Source organism: Dama dama, chromosome 5, assembly GCF_033118175.1.
Source record: "Dama dama isolate Ldn47 chromosome 5, ASM3311817v1, whole genome shotgun sequence".
In the NCBI taxonomy this organism is placed as follows: Eukaryota; Metazoa; Chordata; class Mammalia; order Artiodactyla; family Cervidae; genus Dama; species Dama dama.
Window position 1 is genome coordinate 17,421,145 of NC_083685.1, and position 16,186 is coordinate 17,437,330.

The 16,186-nt window shown below is 43.5% G+C and overlaps 2 protein-coding genes across 4 annotated transcripts in view; one reads left to right on the forward strand and one right to left on the reverse strand.

The window, feature by feature from the left end:
- Nucleotides 1-9,991, forward strand: part of LOC133055507 (uncharacterized) — a 106,644-nt gene extending 96,653 nt beyond the window's left edge. Inside the window, exon 5 of the mRNA XM_061140697.1 lies at nt 9,783-9,991. Coding sequence (XP_060996680.1) covers nt 9,783-9,870 — 88 coding nt within the window. The 3' untranslated portion in view covers nt 9,871-9,991. The remainder of the gene's footprint in view (nt 1-9,782) is intronic.
- A 1,362-nt stretch (nt 9,992-11,353) lies between these two features.
- Nucleotides 11,354-16,186, reverse strand: part of LOC133056523 (acyl-CoA dehydrogenase family member 10) — a 53,200-nt gene continuing 48,367 nt past the window's right edge. For all 3 annotated transcript variants that reach the window (XM_061141909.1, XM_061141910.1, XM_061141911.1), the window contains exon 21: nt 11,354-15,951. In XM_061141909.1, coding sequence (XP_060997892.1) covers nt 15,811-15,951 — 141 coding nt within the window. In that variant the 3' untranslated portion in view covers nt 11,354-15,810. The remainder of the gene's footprint in view (nt 15,952-16,186) is intronic.

Consider the following 16,186-nt stretch of genomic DNA (forward strand, 5'->3'; position numbering starts at 1 on the left):
CTTAAAGGAAGCCCAAAGGTATGCTATGGGGCTTCACATGTCAAGTGATAAATACCCAGTAGGGGAAACTGCAGTCTCCTCCTCAGGTCCTAATTGGAATTATAATGACCCTGAGCACACTTGGAAAAGGATCATTTTCTGATATGTGTGAAGGCAGGACTGAAAGCAGCCCAGCAAAAAGTAATCAGCAATGCCCGGGCCTCAGCAATAACTCGGGAGCCCAGTGAGAACCCCACTGCCTTGCTGGAAGGGCTAAAAGAGGCCCTCCAATGATTACTAGAAAGATCCTGCAGAGGAACAGGCCTCCAAACGACTATAAGGCAAGTGGTCTCCTCTTGTCCCACTTGCCAATTAAACAACCCCCAAGGAGCTTGAAGACCTCAGCCTGTCCAACGATGTGGGATCTACCCAGGAGAGGATTGGCAGATGGACTTCACCCAGATGCCAGTCTCCCAAGGGTAAAAATACCTATTAGTCATGATAGGTACATTCACAGGATGGATTGAAAGCTTTCCCTCCCAGACTGAGAAGGCTGAGGAGGTGGTAAAAAAACAAAAAACACTGTTCCATGAAATCATTCCGAGATTTGGTCTGCCCAGGTCATTACAAAGTGACAGTGGGACATCATTTACGTCTAAGGTCACCCAAGGGGTCGCTGAAGCATTGGGCGTTACTTATTATCTCCATTGTGCCTGGAGGCCTCAGTCTTCAGGAAAAGTAGAAAGAGCCAACCAATTCTTAAAATCAGTGATAAAAACAGATAACCCAGGAGACCTCCCTGGGATGGAAGGAGGCTTTACCAGTAGCTCTCCTCTGCACCCATATTGCCCCTAGGGAACATGTTGGTCTTAGTCCTTATGAGATGCTATATGGGAGACCTTTTGTTTGTGTCAATGACCTCTTCCTAGATCCAGAGGCTCAGACCCCCTGCTCTTATATCATGGACATTGGGCAACTCCAACAGGATATATGCTTGTGGAGTGTCAACCAGGACCCAAAAGATTCTAAAGAGTCACCCATTATATGCTCCAGGGACTCAGTTCAGTTCAGTTGAGTTGCTCAGTCATGTCCGACTCTTTGCGACCTCATGAATTGCAGCACGCCAGGCCTTCCTGTCCATCACCAACTCCCGGAGTTTACTCAAACTCATGCCCATCGAGTCAATGATGCCATCCAGCCATCTCATCCTCTGTCGTCCCCTTCTTCTCCTGCCCCCAAATCCTCCCAGCATCAGGGTCTTTTCCAATGAGTCAACTCTTCGCATGAGGTGGTCAAAGTATTGGGAGTTTCAGCTTCAGCATCAGTCCTTCCAATGAACACCCAGGACTGATCTCCTTTAGGATGAACTGGTTGGATCTCCTTGCAGTCCAAGGGACTCTCAAGAGCCTTCTCCAACACCGTAGTTCAAAAGCATCAGTTTTTCGGCACTCAGCCTTCTTCACAGTACAACTCTCACATCCATACATGACTACTGGAAAAACCATAGCCTTGACTAGACAGACCTTTGTTGGCAAAGTAATGTCTCTGCTTTTTAATATGCTGTCTAGGTTGGTCATAACTTTCCTTCCAAGGAGTAAGCGTCTTTTAATTTCATGGCTGCAGTCACCATCTGCAGTGATTTTGGAGCCCAAAAAAATAAAGTCTGACACTGTTTCCACTGTCTCCCCATCTATTTCCCATGAGGTGATGGGACCAGATGCCGTGATCTTAGTTTTCTGAATGTTAAGCTTTAAGCCAACTTTTTCACTCTCCTCTTTCACTTTCATCAAGAGGCTCTTTAGTTCTTCTTCACTTTCTGCCATAAGGGTGGTATCATCTGCATATCTGAGGTTATTGATATTTCTCCTGGCAATCTTGATTCCAGCTTGTGCTTCTTCCAGCCCAGCGTTTCTCATGATGTACTCTGCATATAAGTTAAATAAGCAGGGTGACAATATACAGCCTTGACATATTCCTTTTCCTATTTGGAACCAGTCTGTTGTTCCATGTCCAGTTCTAACTGTTGCTTCCTGACCTGCATACAGGTTTCTCAAGAGGCAGGTCAGGTGGTCTGGTGTTTCCATCTCTTTCAGAATTTTGCACAGTTTATTGTGATCCACACAGTTGAAGGCTTTGGCGTAGTCAATAAAGCAGAAATAGATGTTTTTCTGGAACTCTCTTGCTTTTTCGATGATCCAGCGGATATTGGCAATTTGATCTCTGGTTCCTCGGCCTTTTCTAAAACCAGCTTGAACATCTGGAAGTTCTTGGTTCACGTATTGCTGAAGCCTGGCTTGGAGAATTTTGAGCATTACTTTACTAGCGTGTGAGATGAGTGCAATTGTGTGGTAGTTTGAGCATTCTTTGGGATTGCCTTTCTTAAGGGATTGGAATGAAAACTGACCTTTTCCAGTCCTTTGGCCACTGCTGAGTTTTCCAAATTTGCTGGCATATTGAGTGCAGCACTTCCACAGCATCATCTTTCAGGATTTGAAATAGCTCAACTGGAATTCCATCACATCCACTAGCTTTGTTCGTAGTGATGCTTTCTAAGGCCCACTTGACTTCACATTCCAGGATGTCTGGCTCTAGGTGAGTGATCACAGCATTGTGATTATCTGGGTCTGTACAGTTCTTCTGTGTCTTCTTGCCACCTCTTCTTAATATCTTCTGCTTCTGTTAGGTTCATACCATTTCTGTCCTTTATTGAGCCCATCTTTGCCTGAAATGTTCCCTTGATATCTCTAATTTTCTTGAAGAGATCTCTAGTCTTTCCCATTCTGTTGTTTCCCTCTATTTCTTTGCATTGATTGCTGAGGAAGGCTTTCTTATCTCTCCTAGCTATTCTTTGGAACTCTGCATTCAAATGGGAATATCTTTCCTTTTCTCCTTTGCTTTTCACTTCTCTTCTTTTCACAGCTATTTGTAAGGCCTCCTCAGACAACCATTTTGCCTTTTTGCATTTCTTTTCCATGGGGATGGTCTTGATCCCTGTCTTCTGTACAATGTCATGAACCTGAGTCCAGGGACTCAAGTCCTAATTAAAGTCTCAAAAGATGGGTCCCCAAAGGCTCAACTCCAGCTCACATGGAAGGGCCCCTATCCTGTAATACTTTCTACCCCCATAGCAGTCAAGATACCAGGACATGACTCCTGGATTCACTACTCATGAGTCAAGCCGTGGAAGAAAACAGAAGAGGACACTCAATACACCTGTGAGCCCCTGCGAGATCTCAGATACCTATTCAGAACTACAAATGAGTGCCATTCTAATGAACACCCCAAAAATTAAGTTTCTGGGGATAAGATTTCTCAGGGCAGCTCTAAAGAGCCAGCACAGCTTGGCAGAGGTTGTTCTCCACAATAGACAGGAAATAGATCTCCTGATCCCTTGACAAGGAGGGACTTGAGTCATCTTCAAAGAGACATGTTGTTTCTAGGTTAATACCTCCAGCGAAGTTAAATAAAGTCTCACAGTCCTCAAGAAAAACATTTAGACCCTACAGGATCTCAAATAACAAGCTGGAGAGTTCTCGGGGTGGCTAAAATCTCTCTTTGGGGGATCCTCCTGGTGATGGGAAATTTGGAGTTGGCTAATGCCCCACGTCCAAGGGCAGAGAAGCCCCAGCAAGACAGTAGGCGCTGGAGCAGCAGCTGTGAGGTGCTGGAGACTGTGAGGAGATACTACACATCCAAGGGCAAAGGAGAGGCCCCAAGACAAGGGCAGACAGACTGAAAACCACAATCACAGAAAACAACCAATCTGATCACATGGATCACAGCACATGGATCACATGCAGTCACCATCTGCAGTGATTTTGGAGCCCCCCAAAATAAAGTCTGTCACTGTTTGCATTGTTTCCCCAGCTATTTGCCATCAAGTGATGGAACTGAAGCCATGATCTTAGTTTTTTGAACGTTGAGTTTTAAGCCAGCTTTTTCACTCTTCTCTTTCACTTTTATCAAGAGGCTCTTTAGTTCCTCTCCACTTTCTGCCATAAGAGTGGTGTCATCTGCATATCTGAGGTTATTGATATTTCTCCCAGAAATCTTGATTCCAGCTTGTGCTTCATCTAGCCCGGCATTTCGCATGATGTACTCTGCATATAAGTTAAATAAGCAGGGTGACAATATTCAGCCTTGACGTTCTCCTTTCCTGACTTGGAACCAGTCTGTTTTTCCATGTCCAGTCCTGTTGCTTCTTGACCTGCATACAGATTTCTCAAGAGGCAGGTCAGGTGATCTGGTATTCCCATCTCTTTAAGAATTTTCCACAGTTTGTTGTGATCCACACAATCAAAGGCTTTGGTGTAGTCAATAAAGCAAAAGTAGATGTTTTTTTTTCGAACTCTCGTGCTTTTTTTGATGATCCAACAGATGTTGGCAATTTGATCTCTGGTTCCTCTCATGCCATTACATTCCCATGCCATTACAGCCTATGGGGTCATAAAGAGTTGGACATGACTGAGTGCACATATACACACCACGTTATTGGAAATTGTTGCCGTTTTGTATTTTTGCTCTTCCTTAGTATGTTAAGTGTATTAATGATTATGATTATTTTGACTTTACAAAGCACCTTCTCTTCCCCTTAGGAGCTGTGAGGTGACAGGTTATTTTGATTCTTTTGGATTTGGAATAATTATTTTGACATTTAAATGAGCCTCTGTCTGAATGTGCCCAAATTTTCATTTCTATCTTTTTAAACTTTCCTGCTCCTGAGAATTTTCAGGCTTATAAAACTCAGGTAATTAATAATCTCCATCACTGCATCCCAGATAGACATGGGAGTTGCCAGAAAGGAAGCAGAAACAAGTTTAAATAGAATAACGCTTAGCAGTGAGATAACATGTTATACCTGAAAGCCTTCGCAGACATTAACTAATCGATTTTCCAACACATTGGAGAAGTAGGAAATGGGTTTTTATTATTATTATTTTTATTTATTTATTTATTTATTTTTGGTTTTTATTATATTTTAATGGCTGAGAAAGTGAGATATGCTTTTAATCTCTTAACTCTTCCTGAGAAGTGGACTTTCAAAACTTTCTTTGTTTAAAATCATAAAGACTTTTTTTTGCAGCCAGGTTTACATGATAGATTTCTGTCTTTTTAAGAGGAATCTTTTAAGAGACTCATCCCTTGACCTTCGGTTTTTCTCAGAAGGAGGCAGCTGAGTCAACTTCAAAGCTTATAGATTTCATTTTCACAAAGCCAACATGCTAGGCAGTTTCCAGAAGCAGTAAGCTTCTTTTGCTCCTTCACCATCCTTGGAGAAACAAGAAAATAGAACAGATGCCAACTCAGAACACAAAGTAACATCTAATTGCCCCTGAAGGATGGTCTGGTGGTGGGTAGAGTTAGTTTGTCCCATGTGTTTGAGGGCCTGAGGAGACAAAAGGCCAGATTGCTTACATGAATTGCTTATGTTCACCCAGTTAGGAAAGGAGTCTAGTGATAGGTGATCCCTTTCCCAATATTTTTTGGTTCTTAACCTTTTTTCCTTCAAGACATATGTTTATTTTGCCCAGAGGTCTAGCTCTAATACCTTTCTCTTCTAGTCAAGAAAATATAGTGAGTAAATATTTTTAATTTTGTTACTACTTAAATTTTTTGAAGAAATGAAATATTTACTTCATTACTTTATTAGTAATAACAAATGATTTGCAACATCTCACAACCAATTATGACCAAATGGTATGTTCATAGTTACAACTTTACATAAGATTTTTTAATTAATTTTTTTCAAAATAGTAAGTGGACATTGTTATATTTTTCAGTATATTTGATTTCTTCAACAAAAACAAACAAACCCAACAGTCTTCCTCTCACTTGCTTACATCAGGTATAGTTCTCTTTATTTTTTTCACTGTTGATTTTCTTTAAATCATTTTTGTCTATTGTGAGCCAAACCCTTTCTGAATCCTAGAGAAGCGGCAAGAGGTAAGCTACCCTTACGTCAAATAGCCTACAGTCAAGCACAAGTGATTGTTTTGAGGAAATAACTTGTACTGGGAAAATCACGTAACCTCTCCAAAGTTCAGTTTCCTCATCTAAATAGTGGGTTAATAATACCTGCTTAAGAGGTATCATTATGAGGACTTAGAAATAATTCACATGATAGCACTTAATACTGGTGCAAGATAGGCACTCAGAGACTATTCAGTTTACTTCTGGAGAACCATGCAAGACACTATCATTAGATTATTAAATTATAATATGAAGACTATTTAAAAAATATGAATTGAGAGACAGAAGCGAGAACTGAGAGCTGGAATTTATTAGAAAAGGATCTGTGGAGGATATGAGGTTTAAAGAGGCTCAGAGCTTAAATGATGAAGCTGTTGGTATTATCAGGGTAAGGAATGGATAGGCTCTGATTTGGAGAAAGAGTTTGGACTCCCCTACTTAAGCCTCATCAGCTTTTTATCCCAACATCATATCTGCATTGATTCCCAAGTGATTTCACAGAAAATAATTCTGTACTCTGTGGTAAAACCCTGAGCTAATCCTTGTTAGCATTACTGCTATTTTCATGGCAACCATCAGATGATATATAATCTTAGTGAGGCAAGATGTGAGAAGTATTTTCATCAACAAATACCCAAATTTACTAGTGGAATGTCCCATGGGAGATAACCTTATCACTTAGCTGCTGTCCCGCAAATCTAAACTCTGCTCTTCTACGTTTCTGTGTTTGAACATTTAGTAGGAGATATTTTTCAGAAAAAAAAAAAAAATCTTGCCATGGATTTTCTCCCATAAGGGAATATCATTACGCTTGAATTCTGTTTGAATAGTTTTTGGAAAATGAATATAAGTAATAAGATAAATCTGAGAGGTGGGAAAGGCTTTATATTTCATTTATAAATATTTTTGTAACTATTGATAAAGTTTTGTAACTACTGGTAATTAGGTATGAAGGTAAAATTGACTAGATCATTTTTTGTTGATTTTACTGAAAGATTTAAAACTAAAATTCTTAATATTTAAATATAAAAATTTCCTGCTGAAAACTGAACTCACTATAACATGGGGGATTTTATAGAGTTTATTTTGTTTTCTGTGACATTTAAGGAATATGTTATAGAGGATTTGTAAATGGACTTGATGGGGGTAGAAGGAGAAAAAGGAGAAATCTGGGATAATTCCTTTGTGTGGGGCTAAAACTCCTAAGAATGGAGTTGCCATTTCCTAAGGAAAGGAAGAGGCAGGAGAAACATGTTTGGGTGGAGGTCCCAGAACCAAGAGTTCAGCTTTTGTACATGTTGATATGCACATCAGCTATCCACCTGGACTTGTTGAGTAGGTAGCTGGAGGAGCCAGAAGTCAGAGCTGGAGATAAATTACAAAAGCGGTCTGAAAGCATTCAGGAAGAAGTGCCCACTGGAGACCTGGTTGTTGCTGGTAAACCTAACCAAGGTAGTTATGAGGAGTCTTTTCCCATGGGTGTGGTTTTAGAGTGGCATTTTCATTGGCTTTTGGATCAGACCTATATTTGAATACTATCTCTATCATTTACTAATTAAGTGACCTCAACCATGTGAGTTAATCTCATTTAGCTTCACTTTCTTCACCTATAAAACAGGTTAACAGGACATATCCCATAGCATTGTAGAGATAAAATGAAATAACGTATGTTTCTTAGAGCAGTGGTTGGACATGGTAAGTGCTTTAAAAACATTCATTATCTTCTTTTTCTTCAGATTTAGTTTGTTGCATTCAGTCCAAACTAACAAAACATGTGCTTCTCTTCCAAAATAAAATAAACCTAAAGTCTACTCTCACATATACCTTTGGAGGTGCCTATTTAATGATAAGCTCCAAAAAGGATTTGATTCAAATCTATTTCCTATCAGTCAATAATGACCTTATAAAATAAAGGACTTTTGTGCAGATCCCCTGCAACTTGGCCTCAGTTAGGGCTGTCATTCTCTCTATCAATCTCTGTGCCAAACTTTCTCGGCTCTTTAAAATCAACCTGCCTTCTTTTACATTTAATCTTTTTGGGCTTTCTCTGCCAATGACTTGAACATCAGATCTTCAGTTCAGTTGATCTTTGAGGTTATTAGAACTATGATAGTGATGGAGACAGCAAAGCAGCAGAACAGTTAGCACATACAGTACCTAACTGTGCACCAGACGCTCTTCTCAGTACTTTATATAGATTAGTTTATTTCACCCGCAGAGCAGGCTTTTGAGGTAGCTACCACTTTATCTTCATTTTACAGTGAGGAAACTAAGGCACAAAGAGTTGTGTAGTTTTGCCTGAGGTTACACAATGCAGTAACTTGAAGAGAACAAAGACTGTGCTCTTTTCAGAGGCTGAATTTGGAAGACAGTTTTCCCACAAGAACAGAGTCTTTTTCATCTCTGTATCCTTAATTAAAAGTATAGAAAGCAAATGTTCCATCCATGTTGGAGTTAGTGCAAAGTGCCAGCACATCAAATGAACACAGAGGATTGTGTCATTTTTTTTTTTTTTTTAAAAAGGAGTGGGGAGACCAAGTGAATCAAAAGCTCTGATTGTGAATACAGTATACTGGCAACATCTGGGGCCTGTTTTATTTTATGGGGCCTGTTTTATTTTATGAGTCCTCATAGGACATTTAAAAATAGCAATTAAAAAATCTATTCTGACTTCTGAAATATTTTTTATTTAACTAGCAGTAGGGATCTGACATTGAATAATGATCCTACTCCAGAAACAAAAGCAGATTAACATTTATCCTTTTTTTTTCAATTAAAAGTCTGTGCTGCCAGGTTTGCTGGTGTTTGATGCTGGAGGATTACTGTTTATGACGTGATTAAAAGATGATAATAAAACTAGTATTGTGCTCTAATTTTAAAGTTAGCTCAAATAAAATTAGACATGACCCCTAAGGGCAGTTTTTCACAGATCCATATAAACAGGCATTCCCTTCCATGAATAATAAACATTGTTAATGACATCGGACTTTCCTCATTCCAGGGGATGAGTTTTTAGCATATCTGAAAGTCATCCACTATGTGGCTTTTTGTCTAAAAGAAGAAAAATAGTATTAAAATGGAAGGAAACTGAAAATGGGAGTCAAGCACCAACCAGCCGTGTGATCTTAGATAGGACTTTACTTTCACTCATTCAAATGATATTGTAGGCCTATACAAGGTCATGCTTGGGTTCCCACTGGTATGCACAGTTGTGTATCAGTTTAGCACACATGTTGGGTCATAGGTTCTTTTATTCTGGTTTGTTTGTCTGTGGTGCTCACCATACCCCACTAGCAGTTTTCTCACCCCGGCCCCCTAGTTTTAGGGGCCCTTCTTCCCCAGGCCCATCCAACTATCTCTCCTTAAGGAAATCTTTCCTACCAAGATTCAACCCAAACCCCATCTTCTGGGGAAGTCTTCAATAATCACACTAGCTTCTCTTAGCTGCTTTCACCAATTTTCAGTTCAAGGTCAACCATACACTGCAGCCCAAGATTAACTGCATGTGCTGAAACCCTAATATATTTGTGACTCCATGTGACTCAGTCTGTCCAAGACATTAAGTACAATTTAACTTTCAACCTAGATTTCTCCCTAACAATATGTGTTGACTCTTTTCTTTTTTTTTTTTAATTTTTATTTTTTTTTTATTAGTTGGAGGCCAATCACTTCACAACATTTCAGTGGGTTTTGTCATACATTGATATGAATCAGCCATGGATTTACACGTATTCCCCATCCCGATCCCTTTACTTTCTTCCACTTTACTTTCAATGTTTTGCTCTTCTCTAAGTCTTTGTTCTGATTTTTTTTTTTTTAATCTTTTTCTCTAGGTCCAACTTTCTCTGTTACTCTCCATTGCCCCTTGTCTGTGTGGACTCACTGCCAGGAATGAAACTAACAAAAGCAAAGTATCCGTAGAGGGAAGAGGAATGAAGCCAGGAGAGGATCTAAGCAAGCAAAATGTAACGTCTTTTGAGGATGCTACAGAAGAGATGTGAACACTTTGACATGAATAAATATTGTCCTTCCACCATGCTGAGATCATTGGGAGAAGCTCCGAATTGGGTGAGAACAGTCATTCACTTCCTCTAAGAAGTTACACAAAGTCTTAGCTTTGAAATATTTCAAAGCATTTTATTGTTAGGGCCCAACAGTGTGTTTTCAGGTTAGAAAAAAATCTAGTGCCACCTGTTCTCTAAAAACAGTGGTAACTAAAAAAACAAAACAAAACAAAACAGTGGTAACTGAGATGTCCTTCAGGGTCATTGAATGGTGAGATTTTAGATATTTGGTTGTTTAGTCCCAATGCTGGGATACTGACACTATCAAATGGAGGGAGTTTTGTGTTTTGCAAACTGTATATGGGGGGAGGGGGGGTAATTCAGAGCAATAGTTAAACAAGAAGACATTCTCTCTCAGGAGCAAAAGGAAAAAAAGTGGTCCAGCCTGTGCATAGACTGCCCTCTTTATTTTCGTATGTGCACACACGCACACACACATACACACACACTCTCATGACAGGCCACCAGCACTCCATGACCTACCTTCAGCCCTAGTGCAGACATTCCCACAGGGGCTGCCCCTAGGCAGTAAGGAGGTAGCCCCAAGATTCCTCAGCTTTGGAAACAGACTCACATACTTTATTCATGGCAGGACATGCTCTCGTTGGCTCCCTGGGGCTTCTTTTTCTTCTTCCTCCTCCCCCAGGTGAGGCAACCAGCACCTCTCAGGAAGCCTCTCAGAGATGGTAAAATTCCATGCCTCTGAGTGGAAAGCTCTGCAGTCTTGTGATTTAGGTTTAAATTCACTGACTAGCTGTGTGATCTTAGGCAAGTCATTAAACCTCTTTGAATCTCAGTCTCCTCACCTCTAAAATGGGCAGAAAAAATTATTTGCCAGTTGTTGACATGTGCAGTTCTTGGCACCTGGTAGGTACTAAAAGTGCTGTGCTAAGTCATGTCAGTCGTGTCCAACTCTACGACTCTATGGAGTGTAGCCCACCAGACTCCTCTGCCCATAGGATTTCCCAGGCAAGAATACTGGAATGGGTTGCCATGCCCTCCTCCAGGGGATTTTCCCAACCCAGGGATTGAACTCCCGTCTCTTGCTTCTCCTGCGTTGCAAGGCAGGTTTTTAGCAACAGCATTAGCCCGTACCTAGTAGCTATTACTGTATCCAGGTGATGAAGTGAGGGGAGTCTAGCCATTCTCTTCACTCTGCTTTTCCAGATGGGGTCCTCAAACAAACAGCGGTAACTGTTAGCACATTAGGAAGACAGATCTGCTGAGTCACACTTGGCACTAAACCAGATCCCCAGGTTCACTCCTCTGCACATTAGCCTGTGGGACAGCTACAGCCGTGGCTGGTCCAGCTGTGCTTGGTCTTGTGGGGCCCCCACAGGCCTGTGTCTCAACTTGAGCACAGCCTCCTCTTTAGCCCCCTCCAGAGTCCAGCCACATGACACACTGCAGGTACTACGGGCTTTGTATTGAATCCTCATGAGTCAGTTCATTTTACCTCCAAACAGTCCTAGGAAGGAATGCTGCTCTCTCCCATTTTCCAAATGGGAAAACCAACTCAATGAGATGAAAATATCTTCTCTGTCATCACCCAACTCATCTGTCACAGAGGCAGGTTTGAAACCCAGGGTCATTTGAATCCAGAAGCATAACTGACAAAGAGCCTCTCCCTGACTAGACTCTTGCTAGGCTTCTCTAAGCACTCTTGCTGACTGGGCCTCAACCTCAGCCTACAAAAACTACAGACTCTCAGTATGAATGATGTGGTCCACCCCCACCACTTCCGAAGACCTGAACCGACACTAACACAGTTTCTAGCAGCTCAAGGCCACATCCCTAGGATGGCTGGAGCCTGGCGAATGTGCCTGCCTGAGGAAACTCAAGGCTGCCAGAAGTTACTGCCAGTTTATTCCAGCCAGTGCTTCAAGATAGGACCCTGCCTTCCTGTCTCCACAGGAGGCTAGGAACCTAGCTTCTTTAAGTGCCAGTTAGCAAACCCAGATAAATTTCATGTGGACTGGTACCCTCCACCTTCCCAATTTCTGTTGATTTAGCAGGAATTTCCCTGTGTAAACCCCACCATTGCTCCTCCCTGCTCTTTCATTCTCCCCCTAAGATGCCCCCTGTACAAATGGGTCAGTTCATGCTGGGCCCTCATTCTTGCTACAGTAGAGTATAACTGGTTAATATTTGTCCTTAACACTTTAGTGTCTGTGTTTTTCTGTGACCGCTCTTTACCCCTAGGTTATCAATCTAGTACTGATAAAAATTCCCTGAAATCATTTCTCTATTCAGCCATCTTGATTAAAAGAACTCTGCTCCCAGAGTATTTGTCCAATAGATGATCACAGGTTTGGACCCCAGGTTGCTGGAGCCTGGGACTCTCCCGTCTTTCTGCTGTGATGCTTACATGCATTAGCAAGTTCAGTGGTGGGGAGAGAGCCATAGCCTCATGGCACCATGGAGGGCAGTATAAATACCAATCCAGAGATCCCAGAGATGCTCAACCAAAGCTTCAGCTCTGGGCTTGCCCTCCAGTTTCCCTGTAACTACGGAGAGGCCTGCGGCAGCACAGCCCTGGCCTCCCCAAGGCATCCCTGGGGAACTCAGAAGCCCTGGGTAGTGACAGGAGCCCCCTCTTAGAAGAACACTGGGGACTCTGGAATCTGAATGCTGGCAGAGAATGTAGGAGCCTATTCTTTCAACATCACTTCCAGTGACATTCTCCTAAAGGGGCCCCAACCAGAGGAGTTCTCTGGAACCCAGTCTCTTTCTTACAGCCTTTCTAGGATTATTCTGGAATTATCTGCTAGTATATGAAATCAAGGCTGGGAGGAACACAGGCAGCTGTGGATGCCAGGACCACACGTAACTGCAGGGAGTGTGAGGTGGGGGAGAATGGGAAGAGAGGGCTAGACGTCCCATCACAGCTGGCATTCTAGATGGGACCCTGAGCCCTGCAAGTGTCACGGGACCACTGGGGAGGGCTCAGTCCAATGGGAATCTAGCCCCTGATGCCAAGAGTTGAGCAGAGGAATTGTGTGTTCAATTGCTTTGAGACAGAAAGTTGATGTGAGAAAAAATCATTATGTATGGATGACATTTTGTTCCCATACCCAAGACAGGCTAATAAGAAGGCAGACCCAGCCACATAGGGATGGTGGCAAGAGATTAAGGTGCCCCAAATAAAGCTGGTCAGGCACCCTCATCACCCGCCAAGCTTGTTCATGCCCAAGCATGCATCTACAACCACACACAGACTCCTACTCCAGAGAAGCACAATGCTGTCACAGCACCACATTAGTTAGCACATTTGGCCAACCAGAAATGCCAACTGTTTGCTGAAGGTAGGGGAAAAAAGAGAGATAAAGACCAGGTTAAATTTCCTTTATTCTTCAAATTTTTTGCTCATAACTTGTTGAGACCCCTGCCCCTCATCCCCCACCTTTCCTTCTTCTTTTTTTTTTTTTTTAATTTTAACTTTGTGGGTTGTTTTTTTGCAGCCCTCTGCAGCATTAGGGAACTTTGAACCAGCTCTAATCCTCCTTTATTCCTTCTTTATCCTGGTGAACTTTGGAGAGCAGAAGCAGCTTTTAAAAACTCAAATCAAAGTGTCACTCTAAGACCTAAACTTACTGTTTTGTTACGTTTAGAATCAACGCTAAATGCCCCACCAAAGGCCCCAAGGTCTCACATGGCCTAGCACCTTCTACCTTCTGGTATTCTACACCCAGACACACTGGGCTGCCCTACAGGGCCTCTGCATCTGCTGTTCCTTCTTCTGAAGCACCCTTGCCCATTCTTATCATTCAGGTCTTGCTCAAATGCCTCTTCTGGAACGAGTTTTCCCTTCCTGAGCCCCCAGCTCCCACCCCCTAGCAGTGCCTATTACAGCACCCACATCACCCACCACAATCTCAGATATTCACCGCCATCCCCTACTTGGGAGAACACCCACCTGGTACAGTTACAACCACATGCCTTCAGGGTACCAGGGAGTCAAGGGGCCAAGGGCCCCCTGGTATCAGCAACTGGACCAGTTTGTTTTCCTGCACATTCCCCAAGGCCTAGACCAGTGCCCAACCAAGAAGAAGGGTACAGTTGACAGCGGTGAGTGGAACTGTTTCACAGGATGGGAGATCCTGGATGAGGGGCTACTGGAGGCCACATCTCTGTGACTCACATCCTTTAAGCATGCTCACTGTCCTACCCAGGGCTTCCCCTTTCCCGACAGAACCTGAGGGAGACGTGGGGTCGCCCCATAGCTTCTATTTTCATCCCTGCAGCTGCACTAGTTAACAAGCAAGGTTAAATTAACTTCAGAGGCCATGAGAGAAATCTGAGGGTCACATGATACACGTGCCAGAGCACTTCCTTTTTCACACCCCTCCTCACTAAGACTTAAAGCAAGAATTCAGGCTGCTAGAACCCGGCCACAGTTTTCAAAAGGTTGTTTGCCAGTGTGGCTGGTATTGTGATAGCAATTCATTGTGGGGGAGGAGTTGAATTTAATTATATTTGTGAGCAACAAGCAGTAGAGGAGGGCCTGCCTCCCTAGACCACTGAGGCAAGGACATCTGAGGAGCATTTTCACAAGCCCCCCATGGCTCCCTGGTACCCTGAAGGCATGCGGTTGTAACTGCAGCAGGTGGGTGTTCTCTCTGGTAAAGCAGTTCTTTGAGGGGGCCAGGTCTGCAAGGCAGCAGACAGTGAAGGGTGATGCCTGCCCATGTGGTCTGACCTGAAACGGGCAGCTGTTGGCCACATCATCCCAGATCACGAGATTAGCAGACCAGGCCCTAAGAGCCAGTGGCTTATCTCCAACCACTGCCTGGGCTCATGGGCACCCATCCCTTGAATTCAGACCTCAAGTGAGCAAGCATGTCCACCTTTCTCTGTGGGAAAAGTACTGCTCTCTGGATTGTAATGACATATTCCCCACCACCTCCTCTCCCCACAAATATTCTGACTACAGAGCAGATGGAGGATGGCCCTCACACACCAGAACACCATGGTCTTTTGCTGACCTTTAGATGAGTAGCAGTGAGGTGGCTGATTTGGGACCTACTATGGGTCACTGCGTCTTTGCCCTCCATGCGTACAGGTAGGCTGATGCACTGGGCAGGATCTTGTGTAAACTTAAATATGTGGAGGCAACTGACATTACTGAAACAGGGGTTGAAGTGACAGCCTTCATTCTCCATTCTTTTTATATGATATAGAGCATTCATGATGTCTCTGAAGTATACATTCTTATTCTTCCATGTTTCCAAAGTTTCTTTCTAAATTAACATTTCAGTGTTCTGTGTTTTGGATATTCAAAGAAAGAAAATCAGATGGCAGTGGCTTCATGATTTGGGTTTCATTCCTTTTGCCCAGGAGTTCTCCCACCCCAGGTTTGTAGGCGGCAGCCATCAGCTGGGAGAAGGGGTGGGGAGGGACAGAGCAGAAGGCCCTGTATTGGGAGCAACCACAGGCCCAGCACCCCAGCAGGACTCCTAATACTCATGCAGATGCCCACAGCCTTTGCACACCACAGCCAGAGAGAAGGGGCCCGGCTGCCCATGCAGCTCCATCCTGGCCTAAAGACCAGATCTTCAGGCTCTGTGCCAAAACCCACTCAGCTCTTGGTTACTCCCCTTCCTCCTTGCCTGAAACAGGCAACTCCAGGCTTCTTACAGAAGTGTGTTCTGTGGGGACCCACGAAGGCTGAGTTCACAAGGGTCCCAGGACAGAGCTGCCAGGCAGGGTGCACGGAGCACAGATACCAGGTCTTTCAAACCACATCAGGAAATTTGGGCACGACAAGCCTGGTGGGGATGACGGGGCTCCGGCAGGTCTAACTGCGGTGCTTCAGCTCCATCTTGGCCACTGCTGCTCGGTGCACCTCATCAGGGCCATCAGCAAAGCGCAGGGCTCGGGCTCCAGTGAAGAACTGAGCCAGTGGGTGGTCGCTGCTCAGGCCTGCTGCTCCGAAGACCTGGCAGACACAGGGCAGGAGAGGAGGAAGCCCTGGGTGAGCCCTCATCCCTGAGAACCCCAGGAACAAGTGCCTGCTCCTAAGATGTCAGGACAGCTCAGAACAGCCACCTTTCAGGGATGTCCCCTGACACCTGTGTGACAACAGTGTTCTGGAAGACTCCAGATGGGGCCTCACTAGCCATCCCAGGGACACCAGACTCCCCAGATCTGCTCTGCTAGGTGACCTCTGCTGT